The sequence below is a fragment of the Dinoponera quadriceps genome, unplaced genomic scaffold, assembly GCF_001313825.1.
Source record: "Dinoponera quadriceps isolate SergipeBrazil2010 unplaced genomic scaffold, ASM131382v1 scaffold1115, whole genome shotgun sequence".
NCBI lineage: Eukaryota > Metazoa > Arthropoda > Insecta > Hymenoptera > Formicidae > Dinoponera > Dinoponera quadriceps.
Genome location: NW_014555233.1, coordinates 420,601 through 442,626, shown reverse-complemented (window position 1 = coordinate 442,626; position 22,026 = coordinate 420,601). Strand labels below are relative to the sequence as shown.

The following is a 22,026-nucleotide window of genomic DNA, read 5'->3' as shown; positions in this document are numbered from 1 at the left end:
CAATATAATCAATATAATTTCAACGAGGTATTCCTTAATTACATATAATTATCTTAAATTATATTAAGTAAAAAAAAAATATAAGAAACAATTATTAGCATTTTTATATTGCGGCATTTCTTGACTAAAAATGTAATTTATTTGACAATTGTTCTACTTACTTCGTCGTCGCTCTTTCCCTAACAGGCGGAGAATGATTAAACATAGGCTATCTCGTAAGCGGCTTCTCCATTAACTGGTCGATAAAATCCATAAGAACATTGGTGCCTGCCTGTCTCCTCATTCGCCGGCGATCGAACAGCCACTTCATTCTGATTGTATCAATAACCATTAATACAACGATCTTGAGACGCACCTTTCCGTGTTGTAACTGCGTGCCCGAACGTTGACTTATTGAGTTATTTGCGCGAGAATGTACAGCGTATTCTCCTTGCAATACTGAAAACCGCCGATTATACACAGCTCTACAATATCTCTTCTGATAGGCTAATGCTTTTCGTTTGCTGTTTACTCGCAGATACTTGCTGTAGAAATTTTGCAACTGTAAAAAGGAAATTAATATTTATAAATAAATATATTTCTGATAATACAATGTCACATCGCGTTATGCTATCTGCTCTGTATTGAAATCACATAAGGAATGTTTCGTACCCTCTCGATAGGAATCTCATGATTCGAGGCCTGCGCGTTTTTCAACTACAATTTCTTCTCCATTCTCTATACGTTTCCTTAATGATCCTGTAGGAAGCGGGTAAAAGTTCCAAATAGCTGTAATCAGCTTCCATTCATCGTTTATTAGATATGTTGACCTAACATTAACTTTTTTATCTTCTATTTCATGTACTGCAGTACTTAATTTTTTTATATAATGAAACCGCAATGTTTGCTAATTCTGTTATATCAGTGAAGCCAACTTCTTTCAGGATATTAATAACTTCTGATATGCTAATATAGAGTTTCCATTTTTCATACCTAGTTGACACAGTATAAGAGCTAAACATTTTGCTATCAAATTTCTCCAAAACACTACATATATCGAACGCTTGAATATCCAATAAATGTTATGCATTTACATCAGCCTAAAAGAATACAGTAAAAGTAAAATATTAAGATAAATTCTTAAGACGATATTAAATGGCATGGCTAAATTTAAGGTCTAAAAGATATAATTACCAGTTCTTTTTTTACTATTTCCGTATTATGTTGTGACTCAATCAACTTAATTTTAAGATCCATTCCTCTTTGATGGAATTCTTGAAGCTGGAGAAGTTTGTCCCTTTTTTCACGCAGCATTTTGTCCAGGAAGCCTTTTTCCCGAGAGACCTTGGTCTTTTCCTTGAAGGAGCTTTTCTTCTTCAAGCAGCATTTTCTCTAGGAAGTCTTTTCCTTGAAGGAACTTGTTTTTTCCTCAAGAAGGTTTTCGCTAAGCTCGCTGTGTTTTTTTTAGAAGCTCCTTTACCATTGTCGCATATTCCGAATTCATTTCCTTAAAAGAACAAATTAATCACGTCAAATATAAGGCCGTAAAGAGCCAAAGCATGTTTAAATTAATGCCATAAATAAATTTTATTTAGACATCAAAACTGATGCAAATGCATGTACATGTAAAAAAGAATACCAAACGTTTCTTTCCTTCCTTCCTTCCTACGAAATGGCCTGTATACCAAGCGTTTCGGTCACATTCTCTATTCAGTGGTAATAAACACGAGTAAACAAGATCGCCCACTGGATAATTGGACGATAGAACCGTGTGTGCCCAGAGACATTTCTAAGATCCCTCGAAAGCGACTTATAATTGGACTGTGTCCAATTATAACGTGAGAAATTGATACGCACGTGTACCACTCTGAAACCGTAAAGATGCCTGTATGCAGAAAGAGAGAGAGAGAGAGAGAGAGAGAGATATACCTCGCGGGAATACATTTTCTCGCGAGCGAGCCGGTGGGCGCGTCGCCGCACAGCGGAAATCGCGGCAATTACGGCGGAGCGGCCGAATTCACTCGTGTTGCTGCGTGCGAGCTCTCTTGCACCTGAAGATCAGGCAACCACGCGATACTGGAGGAAGGCATCGGTAACAGGATCTTCCAGCGGTTGAATCCGTAACAAAAACAAAAGATCTTATCAACTTTCAATTAACTGGCGAATGTTTAGAAGTATTACTCCAACGAAAACCGCGTTTTTTTTTTGTAGTAATGATGTAGTAGAGATGAAACAAGTTATAAAAATATACATACACATCTTAAAGTGGAGGCATGAGATTTCTCACTTAACGATTTAAGTTTTATTTTCTGTCAAATTCTTTTAAGTTTACAAAAATTTAAGCAATTTAAGAACAATCGGGGTCGATTATAATTATTGTACCACAGTATATTTACTAGTAAATGTACCGAATATATAGGAGACTATTGTGTATATGTATATTTAATAAGCAATCCACATGTATTAAAAGATCAATTCTTTATTACGCATCTCACGGAAAAAGTGTTTACACTGCATGCAACTCGCGATATATAAAAAGCTTATTACAATCCGTCGATTAATAAATAATGGACGCGCTTTATGGCGTACAAGGCACGCGGGGTTCACTCTTACTTACAATGTAATCTACACTAATATAGTCCGCACATTATCGTGAACGAACACGCAACGTCTAACGCTAATTGTAATTTTCGCGGAGAAATTGTTTTTCTCCCGCCGATAACTGATCGAAGTCTCTCACGTACGTATCCTGCAACCCTAAAAACTACACGCAAACACCCTTCCTTACCCATTAACGACAACCGTTTTCTCATATTTTATCGGTGACATGTCGAAATTCTGCCACCGCAATTAATGAGAGATAAATATCGTGATTCTAGTCTCGTGCGTGACACGTGAACGAGTTAAAAAAATATAAAATCGACAGTCTATTACAGAATTTGTGTAAATGCCCAGTTCCATTTACTTCCGGTCGACCTGACGAAATTTACATTCCATCATCAAGTGTTAACGATAAATCGGTGCGATGTAAACCGTGCAGTCGAACGGAAATAGAAATCCCATGCAGATCGGTTATCAACGACTGCAATTTAGTGTAAAATATAGGTCGTATTTCTCAAAAAGGGGGAAATAGTAAGTGGCAAATAAAGAAAAGTTTCCACTCGAAGACCTTGAGACAGCGAACACTGATTAAAAATAATATTTTTCATCAATAACTTCATTAAGATTCAATAAAAATTAAATTAAATTAAATTTCAATAATATATAATTCATATGAAAGTCTTTTCTTCGTTAAATTAGTATTCCCAACATACTAATTTCTCCAAAATATAGAAATTCAAAATTGGACAATTCCAAAAGTCGATATTGGTCCAATGATCTAAAAACTTCTAAATCGTAAAACTGTAAAGAACCAGTTCAAAAAACACGACCTCTATAATGCACCGTTTTAACAATTACATGACAACACTTAATGCTAACACTGTACAGATAAACTTCTAGGTGTACTAAAAATATACATGTAATGTTATTCTGAGATAATATGACTAGTTCCAGAGTCCGCCATAGCTGATTCGACTGTCTGTTGGAAGTTTCTTACTTGTTGGTAATACTGTTCAAGTGCAAAATCGTTTAATTCGCCACATCCACTAAAACATGCGAATCGCACGTAAATTGTAATGTGTATATTTTAATGAGATATAAAGAATATGTGCTTTTTAACACGTTCGCTATCACGGTTCACTTGAAGAACCTTTTCTACAGACTGTCTTGCTTTTTTGTAATTATATAAGATAAACTTAATTTGCTTAAGTGAACATAAAAAAATCGTTGTCATATGTATATGTAAACGTCGGTCTATGATGAGAGATCGTCGAGTGACATATGTGTGGCGCTAGTAGCGAACATGTTAAATTTAATAATTATACATGCTAAGGAGCACCTCGCCGATTACCTTGATTTGCATATGTTTGTGACCAAAACATTGCCTGAAGGTAATACATAGAAGCAACAAATTTCATACTTCGTGGAGTTCTAACGAATTCCACATTTTCACAACTCTCTGTTTTCTTTGTTTTGTTAATAACTTTTTTATAAACATTTCAAATAACTTCTCGTTGATAATTTGTTTACAAACAAACGCCACTGATTAGAATCTTTTAAATGTTACTTATGACGATATAATTTCAGCGAGGTATTCCTTAATTATATATAATTATCTTAAATTATACGAAATAAAGAAGAAATGTAAGAAACAATTATTAGCATTTTTATATTACAGTATTTCTTGACTAAAAATTTAATTTATTTGATAATCGCTCTACTTACTTCGCTGTCGCTCTTTCTCTGACAGGCGGAGAATGATTAGACGTAGGCTTCCTGGTGAGCGGCTTCTCGATTAACTGGTCGATACAATCCATAAGAACGTTGGCGCCCACGCGTTTCCCCATTCGCCAGCGTTCGATCAACCACTTCATCCTCAGTGTACCAATAACCACTAATACAACGATCTTGAGACGCACCTTTCCGTGCTGCAACCGCGTGTACGATCGTTGATTTTGTGTCATTTGCGCGATAGCGTACAGCGTGTTCTCCTTGCAATACTGAAAACCGCCGATTATACACAGCAAGTACCTCTTCTGATAGGCTAACGCCTTCCGTCTGCTGTCCACTCGCAGATACTTGCCGTAGAAATTTCGCAACTGTGAAAAGGAAAATGTAATACTTATAAAACCGTACATCGCGCAGTGCTCTGTGCTGAAATCACATAAGGAATGTCTCGTACCCTCTCGATGGGAATCGGATAATTCGAGGCCTGGGCGTTTTTCAATCTCTTGATCTGCCCTTCGAGCGCCCTTATATGCTGCACCGACGTTTCTTTCTCCTCTCTCGTCCGGGCGAGCTTGTCCTGGAAGTAATTCCTCTCGGCGGCATACTTCTCGACTTTCTCGTGCAGCTCTCTGATCTGCCGTGCGAAGTTCACGGGAATGTCCTTCGCGTCCGACAGCTTGTTCCTCAGATCTCTGATGTCCTCCTCCCTCCAGATAGCGGCGCTCAAGCTCGCCTGCAGCTCTTCGATCAATTCCTTCAGCTTCCTCTCCCGCTCCTTCGAGAGCGCTAGTTTCGTGTTGAGCTCGGCCTCCCGCTCCTTCAAGGACTCCACTGTGCGCGCGAGCTTCAGCTCCCGCTCCGAGGTCTCCTTCAGCTCCTGTTTCGCGTACTTGATGTCGGCCTCCAGGTCTATCCGGGTCTCCCTGGCGATGTTGATTTCTCGGCGCAGCCCTTTGATCTCACCCATCTCGACGTCACGTTGCTCTTGTTTCCTGCTCCCGGCCTCGGTCAGCACGTGTATCTGCTTCTGCAGATAATCACACTCTTCCTCCCGTGTCTTCAGCTCCTTGATGGTTCTCTGCAGATCCGCCTCTAAGATCTCCTTGCGCCCGTTGGCCAACGCCAAGTCGCTGATGAGTCTCTCCCGCTCCTCCGTAGCGATCTCCAGACGCTTCTCGTACCGACTCATCTCCACTTCCAGCCGCTTTATGTTATCCCGCAGCTCAGCATTGTTGTCCCGATTCTCCTTGGGATCTGAGCTTGCCCTTCAGAGTGAGGGAAACGTCAAAATCAATTAGCAAACTGACGCGATACGGACGAGATTGCCGAGATACGTAACGTGTAACAGAGTGATCTTGGATTTTAATAATTTCTTATGGAGCAATCTTTTGTTGCAGTGTTTTGTTGAACTTAGAAATATTGAAAATTACGATTTTGACGGCTGAAAGGCGAAAGAGGTGTATGCTCGAGTTTTCCCCGATATATTTCGCAAGACAAACATTTCACTGTACCAGCATTCTACATTCTACAGAGATATAATTAAATAAATAAATTCAAAGCTGGCACGCGTACCTCTGCAATTCATTCCGGCAGGTTGGGGCGAATTTCGACGAGCCCTTGTTGGCGTTTCCCGCTTCCATCAACTTTCTCATAGACGTCAACTGAGAATCGAGACTGATCTGCTGCTGATTCATCGACGCCAGGTCATTGCGGAGTTTCTCCTCATTCTCCAGAGAAGCTTTCAGTTTACTCTGCAGGAACTCGATCAACTTGGTGTCCTGAACACGTCCCGCTTCCGTCACCCGGCGATGCTCGTCGATCTGCACCCTCAGGAACTGCACGGTGTTCCTTTCCGTGATCAAGTCCTTGTTCAGCTTGGCCATCTTCTTCGTCTCTTCCACCAGGTCCGCCTTCAGCTCCAGGATACGGTCCTCGTACTCGGCAATTTGATGTTTCATCATATCTCGTTCAACCTCCAAGTCGTCCTTCAACCTCCTCAGCGCCTCGTTGTCCTTGTACGTCTGAGCCGGCTGTTGCTGCCCTTCCGACGTTCCTGCCGCGACTTCTTCACCGTCGTCTTTGATGACCTGCATGAGTTGCTCGTCCAACTGCGCGGAGAGGTTCAACTCCCGCTGGACCATATCCTCGATGTCACTGTCGTCCTGTGAACGCTGCACCCACGCATCCCTCAGGTCTTCCAGTTCCTTCTGTAGTCGTTGCACCGCGTCCTTCAGTTCGGCGTTCAGGCTACGCTCGTCCTTTAGTTTCTTCCTCAGCTCCACGACGTTACCCGATTCCTTCATTTTGCTCTGAATAATCTCCAACGCTCGGTGCAGACTCTTGCTGTCGTCGCTCATCTGTCTGATCACCTTGTCCTGCTCCTTCAAGAATTCCTGCAAATTATGGATCTCTCGGTTCTTGCTGCCGGGGGACAACGGTGACGACGCGCCCGAGTGGCTGTCGCTCATTCGCCTCGCCAGCTCCTCCAGCCTGCGGATCACCAGGTCCCGGTTGTTCAGGCCGTCCGTCAACCTTAGAACCTCGTCCTGCAACTTGACGATCTCCTGCTCGCGCGCGTAAACCCTCGTCTTGAAATCGTACAGCTGCTTGTTCTCGTTTTCGATCTCGATATTGCGCGTCTGCAGCGTCTCCAGCGTAATGTCCTTCTCCAGAATGAGTTCCTTGAACCTCTGCAGCTCCTGCGCCTTCTCCTGCAGCAACAAGCTGCTCCTTCTCGACTGATCCTTCTCCCTGTTCTCCATCTCCTTCTTCAGCCGTATATTCTCGGCGTTCAGTTCCGTGAGGATCCTCTCGTTCACCTGCAGCCTATCCTTGTGATCCTCGAGCTCGTCCATCTTCAGTTTCAAGATGTTCTCCACTTCCTCCAGGTCCTTCTTGATCTTGTTCTCCGACGCCTGAGTCAGCTCGTACTGGCCTTTGTAGAAATTCTTGTCTCGCACCAGGTTCTCGACCGTTTCCTTGTATTCGTCGTGCAGGTCTTGGTATTGTTTCTGCAGGTAAGTCAAATCTGTCTCGTACTTAACCAGAAGATCGGACTTCGTCTCCAATTCCCGTTGCACAGTTTGCAACTGACTCGACAAGTTCTCGATCTCCCTCAATTTTTCATTGAGCAACTCGGCTTGTTGGAAATCTGAAACAATGGTTACAATGGTTACCTCTATCACTGTTTGACGATAGAATAATTAAACATCTTTCATTTATCCAGTTCAGACACTTCAAATTGTTAAATTGCGCCAAATCTGTTACGATTACTTGATAATCACGCAGAAGCAATAGCATACCTTCGCTGCTGTCATTGTTCTTGGCGGACGATGATTTTGATTCGTCCTCGGTGTGGTGCAATTCCAGTTCCGAATTGTGAACGAAGTTGCTGGGGCTCTGTGTGTGGGTATGTGAATCCAAATCCAACGATGGCACTTGCGCGTCCATTTTGTCCGCGTCGAACAAAGGCGCTTCCAAAGTGTTCAAACTGTTTGTATTGTTGGGACTGTAACACAGTAACATAACTTGATCACTTTTCTTCCTACACGAACACCGCATTGCTAGTTACTAGGATCTGTTTGATCAACCGAAACCAGACGTCTTCTATCGTTGTTAAAATAACCGGCATGAAACCATCGAATCGCCGATACTTCTCTAATTTCTAATTGAAGATTCTGATTTCGGGGGAATAAAAATAAAATAATTGAACGGAGATTAACTGCTCTTTTAAATTACGCTGATTTGCTTGACACTTTACTTTAACGTATTCTTCGCGGCTCCGGAAACTCGGAAACTGGACAGGTTGTGTGACACATGAGTTACGTTGGGCTCCCGAATGTTTTCGGGGTATTCTTCGCATTCCGAATGAATGGAGATGATGTCGCTCAATGTACGCGCGCTGTTCTTGGGCTCCACCTGTTTCGTCAGATCCTTCAACTGCACGTCGTTCAACGCGAGTGAAGACGAATACGCTTCTAACTGTTTCTCTTTCTTGGACAGTTGCTCCTTCAGATGATCGATCTCCTCGTTTTTGTCAGCTAATATGGTATCGATCAGCGGCGGTAATTGGGCATGCTCTTGCTGCGCGCCAAGCTGTATCTGACAAGTCAATCGGTACACATTATTAATCTATGGCGTTTTGAGGACGCGAGCGCACTTGAAGGAAAGTTAAGCTCTGCGCACCTGCAACATATTCCTCTCCTCTTGAACGAGTTTCAGTTGTTCTTTCAGCTTTTGCAGCGCGCCACGTTCCGACTGCACGAGGTTTTCCACCTCCGTTTCCTTTTCCGCCAGTAACTGATTAGCCCTGTCGAGCTGATTTCTCAACTCTTTCACCTAGAAATGGTAAATTGACAAATCGACGATTGATAAACTGATAAATTAATAGCGGTGAAAAGTGGATTATCATCGTGTGTTATGTTACAACTGAGCCAGATATTACCTCTAGCTCCCTGTCGATAACGATCTGTTCTAAGGAGTGATACTTCGTGGTGGCTTCATGAAGCTGTAATTCTAAACGTGACGTCGCTTGTTTCTGGACAAATGGAGCACTCTGCTTGTGTTGTTCCAAGCGGCCGCGCATCGTCTCGATTTGGAACAATTGCTCGGACGCCGTCTGATGCAAGATTTCCTGCTCCGCCATTAATTCCTACAGCAAAACGTAATAAAATCAACAAAAGATAGCAAACATCATAATCTAGAAATATCTCGTTGTAAATATGTAACAATTATCTTTCTTATAATTTTCGTAATTGTTGGCTTCAAGCAGATTAATCTTTTTCAAGCGTACTTGTTGATTGTTTGTGAAATCTATACGTGTTCCATCCCCCTCCCTTTCCTTCTCCTCATTCCCCTCGTCCTCTAATTTCAAATATTACACGGACAGGGCGAACCTCGTTTTGATTTTTCATCGTTGTCAACTGCATCTCCAGATCCTTGATCCTCTTGAAGGCCACATCCTCCGCTCGCGCATGCTTCAGCATCTTATCCTTTAGTTTGAGCACTTGATCTAAAGGCAGCATCGGTGGTGAGGTCGGGTCATCCGGAGTCAGGCATCTCGTTGCGTCGATCTGTTCCCTGATGGAAACGTCTTCGCTCGGCTGGCTCAGGCTCAAATTTGAGCCGCACATGTGCGCCGATTCCAGTTCTCGAATTCTCTTGTCCAATTGATTCTGCATCTCACGGAGTTCCGTTTTCATCTGCTTCAGGACGGACGAGTTCACGTTGAAATGTTCCGAGCTCAACTTGTGTTTGTGCAATTCCTCCTAAGACACGAAAAGAACCTACGCTGTGATCATTCCGCGAACATCTTCTCGCTTTTACTCAAATATATATATGCATCCAAATATCTTCACTTCTAATTGGATAATTTGTTCATTCAGCTGCCTGCTCTCGCTGCCGGACTTGATGGCGTCCAACTCTTGGACCAGCTCTTGTTGGTTCTTCGTCTGCGCCGTTATCACGGTCTCCAACTGACCGATTTGTACTTGCAAGGATTCCTCCCTCTCAATCTTGACTTGCAGCTGTTGCTCCAAATCCTTAATGATTTCCCGCAGGACCCATATCTTGTCCACCGCAGCCTTCAGTTCGCTCTCCTTTTCCGACTTCTTGGCTTCCGTGTCCGACATCAACGACGACATCTCTCTCATCTGAGATTCGAGAGCCTCCACCTAAATCATAAGTCACATATGTAGAAACGTGCAGAGTATTATTCGCGTATCGTCTTTTTCAAGATGTCACCTACAACTCCAATCAAGCGTAACCCAACATATAAAGCGCAGAGACGTAGTAATTATTACGGTTATGATCATCATCTAGCAACATATACAGTGGGTAAAAAAAGAGAACTACGGAAATATGAATAATTAAAAAAATATACAACTGAGGAAAAACACTGAAAAGTCTATCCAGCAAAATAAATGAAACATGAACAAGTTATTAAACAAAGGTTCCGGATTTTAGGGTCACAGAGCAGATTCACCAAGAGTACTACACCTGATTAATCTATTCTTTACTCTTGGTGAGTACCATACACCGCTAAAGTCTCGGACTCCTTTTTTTAAACGCCTGTATAACTCTGTCAATATAAGTAGTCTGAACGTAGATGTGTATTCAATTTTTGCCAATTATACGTGATAAATGTAGATAAACAACATCCCGTCACCCTATTTATCGAGTTATAAGCGATTCAACTTTGCTAATGATACCGCTGAATCAACCGGGTTGTGTCAAATTTGACACGAGTTAATCTGGGAAAATCGATAACAGGTGAACTAAAAATTCAATAACAATTGTGCCACGGAAAACGCTTAATAAAAAATAAAGCAACGATAGTTTTAGGACATTATAAAATTGTCAAAAATAAAATAATTTGTCAGATAATGTTTTGTCGAACAACATACGGGTAAACTTTTCTTATCCACTGTATGTGTATCAAGAGAACCGAGAACGAAAGATCGAATGAAATACAATATCACTCACGGTTGCATTGACGTCAACTGTTTGAAGCTCAGCCGCGTCTGAAGATGTTTCAGATGATAGCTCAGACTGCTTTGTGCGACAAACGTAAAACCCAAACCAGAGTGCAGAAAAATTCGTGTTAATACAATTAGTAGTGATGCGTGACACTAACTGCTGGCAAATACAAGTTTCCACGGTAATGAGCCTTTCCTTTTAGTTCAACTTAAATTATGTATTAAATTGCTCTCCAGGAAACTAAACGAAAACTGAAAGGCTACTGGTCGAGGTGCATGTCCGACTAACTGCAAGTTCTATACGCAGCAAAAGAAGTGTAAAATTGCCAGTATTCGGTCGTGAAAGTGAAACATATTCGTAATCGAATTGAAATCTTAATTAACTCTACTTAATCGAAAATAAAAGAACGTTCTGTCTTCCAAATTTTCTTATACTTCGTTTCTGTTTTACGGTCAAGTGGCATGTACCCTTCTCCAGCAGTTTTAATTCTATGTTAAATGTTAAATTAAAAGTGAACCACCAAAAACCTTAAGTTAAGATTCAAAAGTGGCAGTCATTGTGCCAGATGAAATTTCCTGGTTAGTGCAGTAACTGCAGAAGTGAATTCAGGAATTAAGAATTGACAAGATGTTAATTGACCCTTGATTAGTTTGTACAGTCGAATTATTACGTAAAATTTCTTAGAGGCCGTGCCGAAATTTTTAAAGAGTGTTGCGACCTTTTGGGTTTTGATAACATAAATTGAACTTTAATATAAATTGAGATATCTCTAAGACGGCACTAATCAAGAGCTAATTAAGAAACATATACCCTGAACCAGCGGGTGATTACGAGAAGCATCATGTTCGTTATATATAAAAGAGAAAAATTCTCCACGTTAAAAATAAAACAATTTCCAATGGGAATTTTTTACCTCAGAACTGATACGCATATCTCTCTCTTTTTCGCGCTCGCGCTCCTTCAGTTGTTCCTGCAAGAAGCGTATTTGCTTCGCGACGTCATCCCGCTCCATCTCGCGTTCGCTCGCTTGCTCGTCCAGAAATCGGCGCGTCGCTCGCAACTGCTTGTCCGCTGCCTCGATCTAAACAAACGTAACTTCAGTTAGAAATTAATTGTTGCGTCACACTAAATATGCATGTAGCGAAAGGAACGAACTGCTAAAAACAGGTCAGGAGAATTCTCTCAAAATTGTCACATTGCTCAAGCGACTCATGTTGCATTTTTACAAGGATAAGTTATGTGTGTCCACACACAGCCTCTGTGTTAGAAAAACAGTATATCAATTTCATGAGTAGTATGATGAATTTCCATCATACGTGTCTTTGTTCTAGTTGCTTTCTTAAGCTAATTGGGAAGAGAAATTACTCAAATTTGTAAGAATCCGGGGATTAAATTCTTTGAAAATATAATTTTGCAGTAAAAAAAATATATATACACACTTTGTACACAATCTAATAAGATAACGTCTACAATAAGCGTGCGAAGCAATTATTAGATTTTACAACAACATGCAACAAACCATTAACGAACATAATAATCATAATTACATATAACCATTTAGCAGCACTATGATAAATACACACGTAATTAACACTTTTGACACGTTAGAAATGGGAGAAACGATATTTCTATGAAAGCTCGTAATTGCACTTCTTTTCGTGGAAAAAGAGAAATGCTACATATATTAATTTATTATAGCCGATTTGTGGAAGTAACTTACGCACAGCGTTTATGATAATATTAGTAATTCTATAATTTACCTTTTCGCAGCAAACCCTGTGAATGTATGGGGTAGGAGTAGGTTCTAAAGGCACCTGCTGGCAAGATAACAGAACGCCAATCAATCTCTTAAAACCTGCATCGCAAAGCTCAGCACTTTTGATTTGGACAATATCTTTTTCATTTACTTAACGGTCGATTGCATTTATGTTACTTATTATTGCTGAACAATATCTGTATCGATATACGTTTCGATTGCCACACGTGCCATGTACACACAATCTTTTACTAATCTATTGATTTTGTATCTTTGACTGTTTTAAAAATCATTGTGGGACGTCAGACGTATTTTATACAGGGTGTAAGAAGAAAAATAAATATTACATATATAAATGATTATTTTCAAAGTGAATTGTCAAAACACTAAGAATCCATTTATATTAATGAAACCGATTTCATTGAATTTCCGAGGGCCACAGAATGAATCACAAGAAGGGAAATAACATAGTGAAGTTTTAAATATTTCAAATTCTAAGAATGTAAGAAGATTTAAAAGTCTACAATATCATGTAAAATCTACAAACTCCTAGATCAAAAATATAGTTCAAACCATTCAGCTTTCTTAACCCGTCAGTTCCCAATGTACCCTTCAGGTGGCTCAATATTTTTGACTTATAAACCATCGAAATAACACTGCCAACCTATAACATAGCTCTAAGTATTCAGTTTAGATACTAGTGACTCTAAAACAAATTGTCAACACTGAATAAAAGCGATACATAAGCGAAAAATAACCTTCCAAACTTTATCATTACCACTTTTCTGAAACCTATAAATTTGGTTTCCTTAGGTTGCAAAATATGAGATTTCCTAAGAGGAAACAGAAATTTGTGGTTTCAAATCATTTGGGAACTGACGGGTTAAGACACTCTGCATATTATAATAATGCGTAACAATAGTGCGTAATAAAGCATGATTCCTTATAAATAATCCTGACGCTACTTGCATTTGTAATATGGAAAAAAAAAAATTAAAATAATGGAAAAAATAATAACACAATTTACATTCGTCACAATTACACATCGTGTGAAAAACATTCGTGTGCTATGTAAATAAAAATATCGCTGTCGCTACATCACTATCGATAGAGAACACGTACGGTGTAAATAATACGAACGTAAAGCTCATAGAGAAATACGGAAGATATATAGATCTGACGAACTACCCAGACAAACCGTATTCAACATACAATATATCTCAATATTCATCACTATACTGGCATACCAATATCGAGTAATTAGAAATCATGCAACGGTGCAAATCTCGAGCAAGATTAATAAACGATTTTACCTGCTGCTGCAAGTCCTCTTTGTCCTTCCTAGCATCGTCCATCAGTTTGTCGTTCTGCCTGCATAGCTCTTCTATTAATTGCAGTAAATAAGATGCGTCGCCGCCGCCGTTCGATAATACGTGTCTAGCTGTGGATTGTATTAAAAAAAAAATATATATATATATATATTAAGGTACATATTATGAAATATATATAAATATATATTGAAAAGTGTGTATATATTGAAAAGTGTTGGAGAACCAGGAAAAATAAACGATGCAAGAATGTACCTTTTTCTTGCAGCTGTGAAAAGTCCTGCAGTCCAATATCGCCTCTGGGAAGATCACTCTCACCGTATCCTTCCGTAATGACTTCTTTCTTGTTTTCCACATTAATCAACTTCCGCTGCAATTCCAAGATATGCATCTTCAGCTGTTCCGTCTCTTCTTGATAACTCATTATCAAGGTTTCAGCATGGTTTAACTTCAAGGAAAGCTCTTCGTTAATTTTGCTCGTCAAGTCAGTATCCTTTGGTGGCAATGCGACTTTGTCTTTGCCACACGGTAGCGAAGAATTAAGGATTTCCGTACTATCCGACTTCAAGCGTCTCAAGCAAGCTTTCAACTCTTTCCTCAATTTCTCGTCCGCGTCTTCGTCGATCAAGCTTTGCAGCGTCCTAGTGTCGCTATTAACGATAGATGTGATTTTGTTGAATTGTGGAGCGAAATGGACTCTTTTAACCAGTTGATTGGACAGATCCTTGCATTGTGCCTCTGACACAGGAGTGTTATTGTCTTTGCTTAAGTTTTCTTCGCAGTTAAAGGCGGACTCTGATAACTGTCTTCTCAAAACCTCGTTGATCAAAGTGTTGTTAACTTCCTCTTCACAAACGGCGAAGTATTTCACCAATTCCCCAATTAAATTTTGGAGAGTCGCACACGTCCTCCGCAGATTATCTCTGACGAAGAATCAAACATTAGTGTGTATAATTAAAAAATGTAACATTTAGTAGGGAGTTAATCGTATGAAATAGTTTACGTCAGATATTTCCGAATGACTAAATCTTATCTATATTCGACAAACCATTAATCACCTTTCTTCCGTAATATTGCTTTCCGAAGATCCGACGTAAATAGTTTCTTGCGTCTTAGCTGCATTTTGCGCCTTAAGAAGGCTGATTTCCTTTTGACATTGTTCAAGCACTCTCGTTACGACGGAGTCGTGCTCATCTTTCAGTCGTGCCAATTCCGCGCTATGCGTTTTCTTCAATTCCTGAATTTCTTGCTTGGCATTGCGAGTAAATTTGTCCCGCAATTCTAATAACTCGGCCGGCCAATCGTCTTCTTTGTCTTCTTCCACCGATAATAGCGTCTGCGCAACCATAACACAACTTTTCAATAAATACCCCCTAATGGTTTGCAATGAGCTTCTACTAAGGAGCGAGAAAATAATGTCAAACGAAAAAGAAAAAAAAACGTTCAAAATTCGTATGAATGAAAACAGCCAACAAAACCAGAAATTATGATCATCCTGTTACTACTACTACTACTCGTATCATTATTGTTACGTCACTTATATTTAATTCTTAATAAGCGGAGTCTCACGGACAATTCACATCTACCTCAAATTGTTCTAGCAGACCGTTGACAATATCCTGTCTAGCTAGCTCGATCTGCTCTTGCAACTGATGATTATACGCAGCACGCAAATTTGACAATTCACCATTCTCCAATGCTTCCCATTCTGTCTGACAATACTGCATGCAAACATGAAGTCACACGGCGATATGTTAGTCACAAATAAATATACCACTTCAACATAAAATATCAAGAGAGAGAGAGAGAGAGAGAGAGAGAGAGAGAGAGAGAGAAAGAGATATGAGAGAAATCTCTCTATTTACTTCTCATAAATACAAAGAGAATATGTACATATTGATTACACTAAGTGAAGGAGATTGTATTCACACTGAGAAACGAGAAATATATTAGACGACTAGCGCACACCAATCAAATACCGTGCATTTACATTTCGACATATTTCATCAATTTTACAAAGGATTCTCAGAACTCTTTGCGAGAAATATCATCGATATGAGTGAAAGCAGTCTGACAAATTCTTTGTGATCCTAGGGACTTCATTAACAGACACTATTAACAAGTAAGCTTGCAAGCAAGCAATATTCGTATATTACGCATCGAGGAAGGCGAAAGTTGTTGCAGTAAAAAAAAAAAAAGAGAATTAATCGATATTATTAACAAAACAAACTCAAAGTGTGAAGAGAAAGACGGCTCTCACCTGGTGCGCAACGGGAATAGTCTGCGAACGTTCAAGCTTCGCCTCAATATCGCGAATTTGACATTCGAACAATTCCTTCTGTTCCTCGATCGCTTTCTCATAGGCAGTCCTGATACTCTGAATCTCATTTACTTTATGCTCTAATTCCTGCCGCAAGGCTCTCATGTCGTTTTCGTATTCCGTCTCGATTCGCGTTTGGTTCTCAGCGTCCAGAAAACGGATTCTCAGGGACTCCTCGATGGCACTGGGAGTCGCCGCTCGTGAATTAGACATATTCAGACAGTCTCCGGCACCGCCGAAGTACAAGTCGTCGGTCAGCTCTTCGGTTTCGCTGTCGTTGTCGGAGATTCGCTTGGATTGTTGACTGAATACTTCCTCGGAGTACTGCTTTTCCATCTGCAGGCATTTCCGTTCGAAATATGTTCTCAGCTCTTCCATCTCCTTGGCATGGCGCGCTTCCAGCTCGACTTTCAAATCGTTCATACTTGCACTACCACCCTTTAGAGACAGGAAATACAATTCATTAGTGAAAAATCGACCTAAATGATAATACCTATAAGTTAAGATCTCGTTTTGACTCGGCGAACAGACAAGAATTATGGATGGACAAACGTGGACAAATCGAAAGAATCGAGAAAACACAGTCAGGTGTGCTCACGACGGTCATGATTCGTTTTTCTGACAAATCTGGTAAAAACGGCTTAAAAATTAAATCTCAGTTCTCCACTTTATGAATGTGTGTCGTAGAAATCATGATTACTGATTTCTTGGAATCTTTTATCTTGCCTTTGAAGAAACTAATTATTGAACATGATATCTTGCAATCTAATTTTTTTTTAAGTCACAAGTAGGAAAGTTTTTTTCTTATAAAAACTGACAAACGTGAGATATTCCCAAATAAACGAAGACAAGTGAGTCGTTCTCATGTGTTCTTTATGAGCACTCTTAAATCAAAAAGTCCCGAAAATACTTCGTTTCCGTTAAATGTGATGAAATCAAATTCGGTTAAAAAAATCGACCCGAAGTTTTTGATTGGCCCAGTAAATGTATCAAGCCTATATTCTCCATTTCACGTTGTCCCCGACACTTGACGTTCATCTACCAATCTAATGATCGTTCAATATAGAATGTGAAAGTGACTCACCTTGAGATTCTGCAACAACAAACGCAATCTGTTGATTTCTTTCGCAGAATCGGCTCTCATAGCTTCCAGCTGCTCCTTACGCCGATTCATCGCGTCCTCGATTTCTTGGGTCAATAGCTTTTTCTCCATGCACAAGTTATCCAAGGATTTCTGCAAAGTATTTCCGCCATCCTGCGGTTCCCGCGAGGCGTTCTCCGACAAGAACTGCGCCTTCTCCTCGATTATTTTCTCGCACACAGCGTAATAACGGTTCAACTTCACCTTGACTTCATCCAGACTCGACTCGCCCTCTAGAATCTGCTGCAGCTCTTTGTACAGATTCTGCTGGTCGTTCTTCAGGCAATTCTCGTCCGTCAGAGTGTTAGCGTCGGTATCGTCCTGCTCCGGAACTTTCCTCTGATCCGCCGTGTTCCGACTGTTGTCCAAGCTCTCGTTCGTTCCCAGCTGCTTGGACGAAATCGTGCTGTTCACGGAGGTGTTCACTCTGTTGCTATCGTTCATAGTCTGGTTCAACTTCTGCTCGAACTCCTCGCACTGAGCCCACGCGTTAGCCAGGCCATCTTTCAATTGCTGACACTGCGCCTCCAGTTTCCTCGTTTTATCCGTCATTTCGGCCAGATCCTTCTTGCAGCTCGCATTCTCCGTCTCTCTCTGCTCCAACAGCAGCTTCAAGCTCTCGATTTCTCTCTGTTGATCCTCCACCAGTCGTCGTGTCGAGTCGTTCTCAATAATCACCGCAGCGTTTTCCGAGCGTTCCTCGAGCGAGGTGTCACGAGATATCGCGCGACTCGATTCTCTCAACGAATTGACTTCCTGCTGCAGCTTGTCGCTCGTGTTTCTCATGTCCTTCAACTGCTTCTCGTAGGCCCTCTTCGCGAGATCGGCCTGTTTCAGCTCGTCGTTTGCTTTGAACAGATTCTCCTCGAGCGTGTGGATCCTCTCGCTCAGCAGCCTCTCTACTTCCGCCTTCTCCTCCAGATTTCGCCGCACCATCTGATTCTGAATGGCTTCCTCGTCGAAAGTCTTGTACATGGTCTCGCACAGCTCGCTATTCGTGCTGACGCTCGTAGCGTCGAAACGCGACAAAGACCTCTCCAGATCGTACATTCTGCCGCTCAGAGTCCTCTCGTGCATCTGACTATTCTCAATCGCCGACTGCGCCATGGAGTATCTGCACGACAGATCGTCCAGCTTGAACTTCAGCGTGTCATTCTCCTGCTTCAGCGTGGCCGCGTTCATCAGTGCTTGCTCCAGCGATCGCTCGATGCTCTCCTTCGACTCCAGAATGCTCATCGTCGCGATGTGCTTCGACGTGATATCCTCCAACTGGATTTTGTGCAACTTGATCTGCTCGGTCAGCAACTGCTTCTCCTTTTGGAAGTGCAAACCTTGCCGGCGACGCTCGTTTTCCGCCTCGAATTTGAACTCCTCGAGCTTAGATTTGTACAGATTCGCTTCCGACTGAGCGACCTTCTGCGATTCTGAGTGATTAACCAGCTCGAGCTTCAACGCCTCGACGGTTTTCTTATAGTAAGCTAGCTGCGTCTGGAAGACAGACAGTTCCTTGGCATGTCTGCTTTCCAAGTCCGGTAGATCTTTGTTCAAACGATCGGCTAACATTTTATTGTCATCCTTCAGTATCTTCATGGATTCCTCATGTTTGGTTTTTATATTAGCAATCTCAGTCTCACTTTTGATAGCTAGATCCTGCAATTGCGATATTTCGATGAACGAAATTTTGCTATAATTTTTCCTTCATAATTTTTCTATATATTCATAACAAATTCATCCAAATAAGAAGTTGGATAACTTTGTATAATTTTTTGCTTATTAATATATGATAATTAAAAAATTTTTCAGAACATTAAAATTTTTTAATATAATAGCTTCCACGAATAACCTGGTACTTGTATAAAAGAATATTGTTATCAAATGTGCACCTTCAGTTCCTGCTGATGACGTATTGCATTAGCATTTGTTACGGCAGTGAACTTATTCAAAATGTGCTGCATATCCTGCTTGATTTTATCCACGCGTGCCTCGTACTGTTTCTGTTGCTCCAAAGTTTCGTCAATATTTAAATTCTTTTCCGCTGCGCCAAGTCGGATTTGTTCATTTAAATTATTTATTTGCGTCTTATAATCGCTAATTTCTGCGTTTCGCGTCTCTCTTTCCATCTCCAACGTTTGTACATGTTCATGAATATCTGTCAGTTGCGCGTTCAGCCGACGAATCAACGCTTCTTGATCATTCATTGTTTTTTCTAAGACGTCAATCTAGAAATATCCAGGAAATTGTTGATCATTCAATTAGGTTATAATCGTATAACAATTGCAAACTGTAAACATATGAAATGTGCCGCTTACTTTCTGTTGTAAATTCACATTATCTACCATAGAATTGGTTAACTGCATGGAATTCATAGCATTAAGCTGCGCCGTGACAGCATCTCTGGCAGATAATGCCTGTGCTAAAGACGATGTTAAGTGTTCTATTAGATTGTCACGTTGATTCACTGCTCTTTCAAATTCTTGCAACTGTTTTATAAGAAACATAAAACATAATGTTATTTAATAGTGATTATCTCGTAGCTCAGTTTTTGTAGTTTAATATTTGCAAAAAAGAAATCAAATGATATGTAAAACTTTTAATGATTGCTCCGAATTAATTTTAAAGACGTATTTAACAAATATTTATGATCAAACATAACATACTTTTACATGATACAAAGATATAATATCTCTTCCATGTATACTGCTGCTTTGACTCTGTGATGAATTTGGCGAAGATGCCTCTGCTCGTAAATGATCAATTTCGTCATTTAAAGCTCCAACTATTGCCTCTTTTCCTTCCAATAACTCTTCCAATTCTGCGACACGTCCTGCTAGTCCTTCTAAGTCAGCGTCAGCTTCTCCTTCGCTTACACTAACGCTACTGTATGTTATATCTCGTGAAGATGTACCTTCATTGGCCTTAATACAATAAGAAAAATCATGAATACGAGAGAATATAATGTAATTTATATTACTTATATAAATATTTTATATATTAAACCAAAATTTGTGCAACATAGTTTATTATTCTTACTCCAGATTCTTTAAGCAACAAGGACTTGTCGGTGTGTAACGACTCATCGTCAGACTGCTCTGTATTCTCCATGCTTGTGTTTTTGTCCTTATTATATCTCTTTGCCTTGTATCTTTCCAACTATACAATTAGGAATATTATTGTTGTATGAAACCATAACCGCACACAAGACATGCATACAGAATATTCTTAACATAAGAAGATTTATGCAATTCTGTCTCAACATGAAATCAGTAACATAGAAATCAGTGTAAAAACCATAAAATAGAAATATATCAACGTAACAGAAACAAAGTAAAGGTCAAGTTATACGTGTAGTGCACAGCAGAAGAACACATTGGAAGTGACAACTATATTAACAAATGAGTAGAAGAATGAGGATACTTGCCATTTCTCTGCCAGCCTCCAGAGAACGTTTCTTACGCTCGTTCTCATCTTGTGACGCGCTCATCCCGATAAATTTCGAGGATCGACGTGCATGAAGGGTGTGTGTGAAGCAAAATACTTGCTAACTACTCGTTCAGTTCATCATTCGTTACACCTTAAACTTTCTACTTTTTCGTTGGTTGAATGCAATTGCTGATTGTCATGCGTTCTCCGCTCGTCACGTATCACTAGTTGTTATACAATCAAATAATAAAAATACAGACTTCTTAGGTGGTTAGTTTTAATAAAACTCTCACATGAAACCGTTGAAGACGGTTGGTCTAAAACGGTCGCGCGTCAGTCGTGCCAACCAAAGGGAAGTAGGTGGAATGGAACGGTTTGTTCTTTTTAGCTGTGTCTTCTAGTGTCCGAAGTGTGTACTAAAATTTTCTTGTCAGCGGAAATGACGTCGATTTGTTCTATTTTGAAATGCAGTGGTAATCATTAAACAAATGGGTTTTCTAGATGAATTTTGGAATACGCGAAGGTTACGAAAATGCGAACCTGTGTCCACGAATGTGTGCAGAGAAAGAAAGAGAGAACGGTTTGACAGCTACCAAAATTATGCACACAAGTAAATACAAGTATAAAGGAAGGTTAGTAGATTTTTTTAGCTATATTTATTCGTTTATTTACGGTATATTTTAACGATATCGGAACATTTCTTTGTTAAAATACACATATAAATATTGGGAGAATTTTTTTTATTAAAATATAAAATACACAGAATTCTTCGTCATGAGCGAATAAAAAAAGCAAAAGTTAACATTTCGAAAGTATATTATATTATTTATTTTTTATGTGATATAAGCATGAATTTAATTTTGCAGACATGTTAAAGTTAAAGCATATTATATCAATTGGCATCTTTGTTTTATTTAGGAATTTATTTCGAAATTTAGCTATGTTATACTTAGAACAAACAGTTTGTAGCCTGGATCTAATCGCAAATTCCATTCTTACGTCTGCAAAAAGTGTTGTACTACCTGCGATGTTGATAAAATTCGACATATAAAGCGATATTATTAAAATACAATATTTTATATGAATAATAATAATGAATATATAATAATAAATAATAATATATAATAATAATATATAATATATGATAATAAATAATAACGAGAGCATTTTTCATTATTATTATTAGTATTTTCAGTATTTATTTTACTTTTTTGTAAAGTGTTTTATTAGGATTATTTTAACATTGGGCAGAATAACGAACAAGAATAAGAAACAA

The 22,026-nt window shown here is 39.8% G+C and overlaps 1 protein-coding gene and 1 long non-coding RNA gene across 7 annotated transcripts; both read right to left on the bottom strand.

The window, feature by feature from the left end:
- Window positions 1-20: 20 nt before the first annotated feature.
- Window positions 21-1,859, bottom strand: LOC106743624. Its single transcript, XR_001374385.1, has 5 exons — window positions 1,619-1,859; window positions 1,174-1,486; window positions 973-1,079; window positions 652-738; window positions 21-541 (listed from the first exon to the last, which is right to left on the bottom strand). It is a non-coding gene; the product is annotated as an uncharacterized LOC106743624 (long non-coding RNA).
- Window positions 1,860-2,440: 581 nt separating this feature from the next.
- LOC106743621 (A-kinase anchor protein 9-like) lies at window positions 2,441-21,059 on the bottom strand. 6 transcript variants are annotated; one of them, XM_014617637.1, is made up of 24 exons: window positions 20,749-21,059; window positions 20,361-20,480; window positions 19,988-20,245; window positions 19,640-19,810; window positions 19,214-19,549; window positions 17,274-18,980; window positions 16,130-16,627; window positions 15,456-15,590; window positions 14,928-15,205; window positions 14,125-14,792; window positions 13,855-13,982; window positions 12,546-12,602; window positions 11,699-11,866; window positions 10,792-10,857; window positions 9,666-9,980; window positions 9,204-9,575; window positions 8,753-8,959; window positions 8,494-8,646; window positions 8,069-8,409; window positions 7,611-7,816; window positions 5,881-7,459; window positions 4,763-5,573; window positions 4,306-4,679; window positions 2,441-3,626 (listed from the first exon to the last, which is right to left on the bottom strand). In XM_014617637.1, the coding sequence occupies exons 1-24, from the start codon at window positions 20,809-20,811 to the stop codon at window positions 3,506-3,508; spliced, it is 9,132 nt and encodes a 3,043-aa protein (XP_014473123.1). In that variant the 5' UTR covers window positions 20,812-21,059; the 3' UTR covers window positions 2,441-3,505. The 6 variants fall into 6 exon arrangements, with proteins under 6 accessions (XP_014473123.1, XP_014473124.1, XP_014473126.1 ...); XM_014617638.1 differs by having other exon boundaries at window positions 12,546-12,599; XM_014617640.1 differs by lacking the exon at window positions 10,792-10,857.
- Window positions 21,060-22,026: the final 967 nt, after the last annotated feature.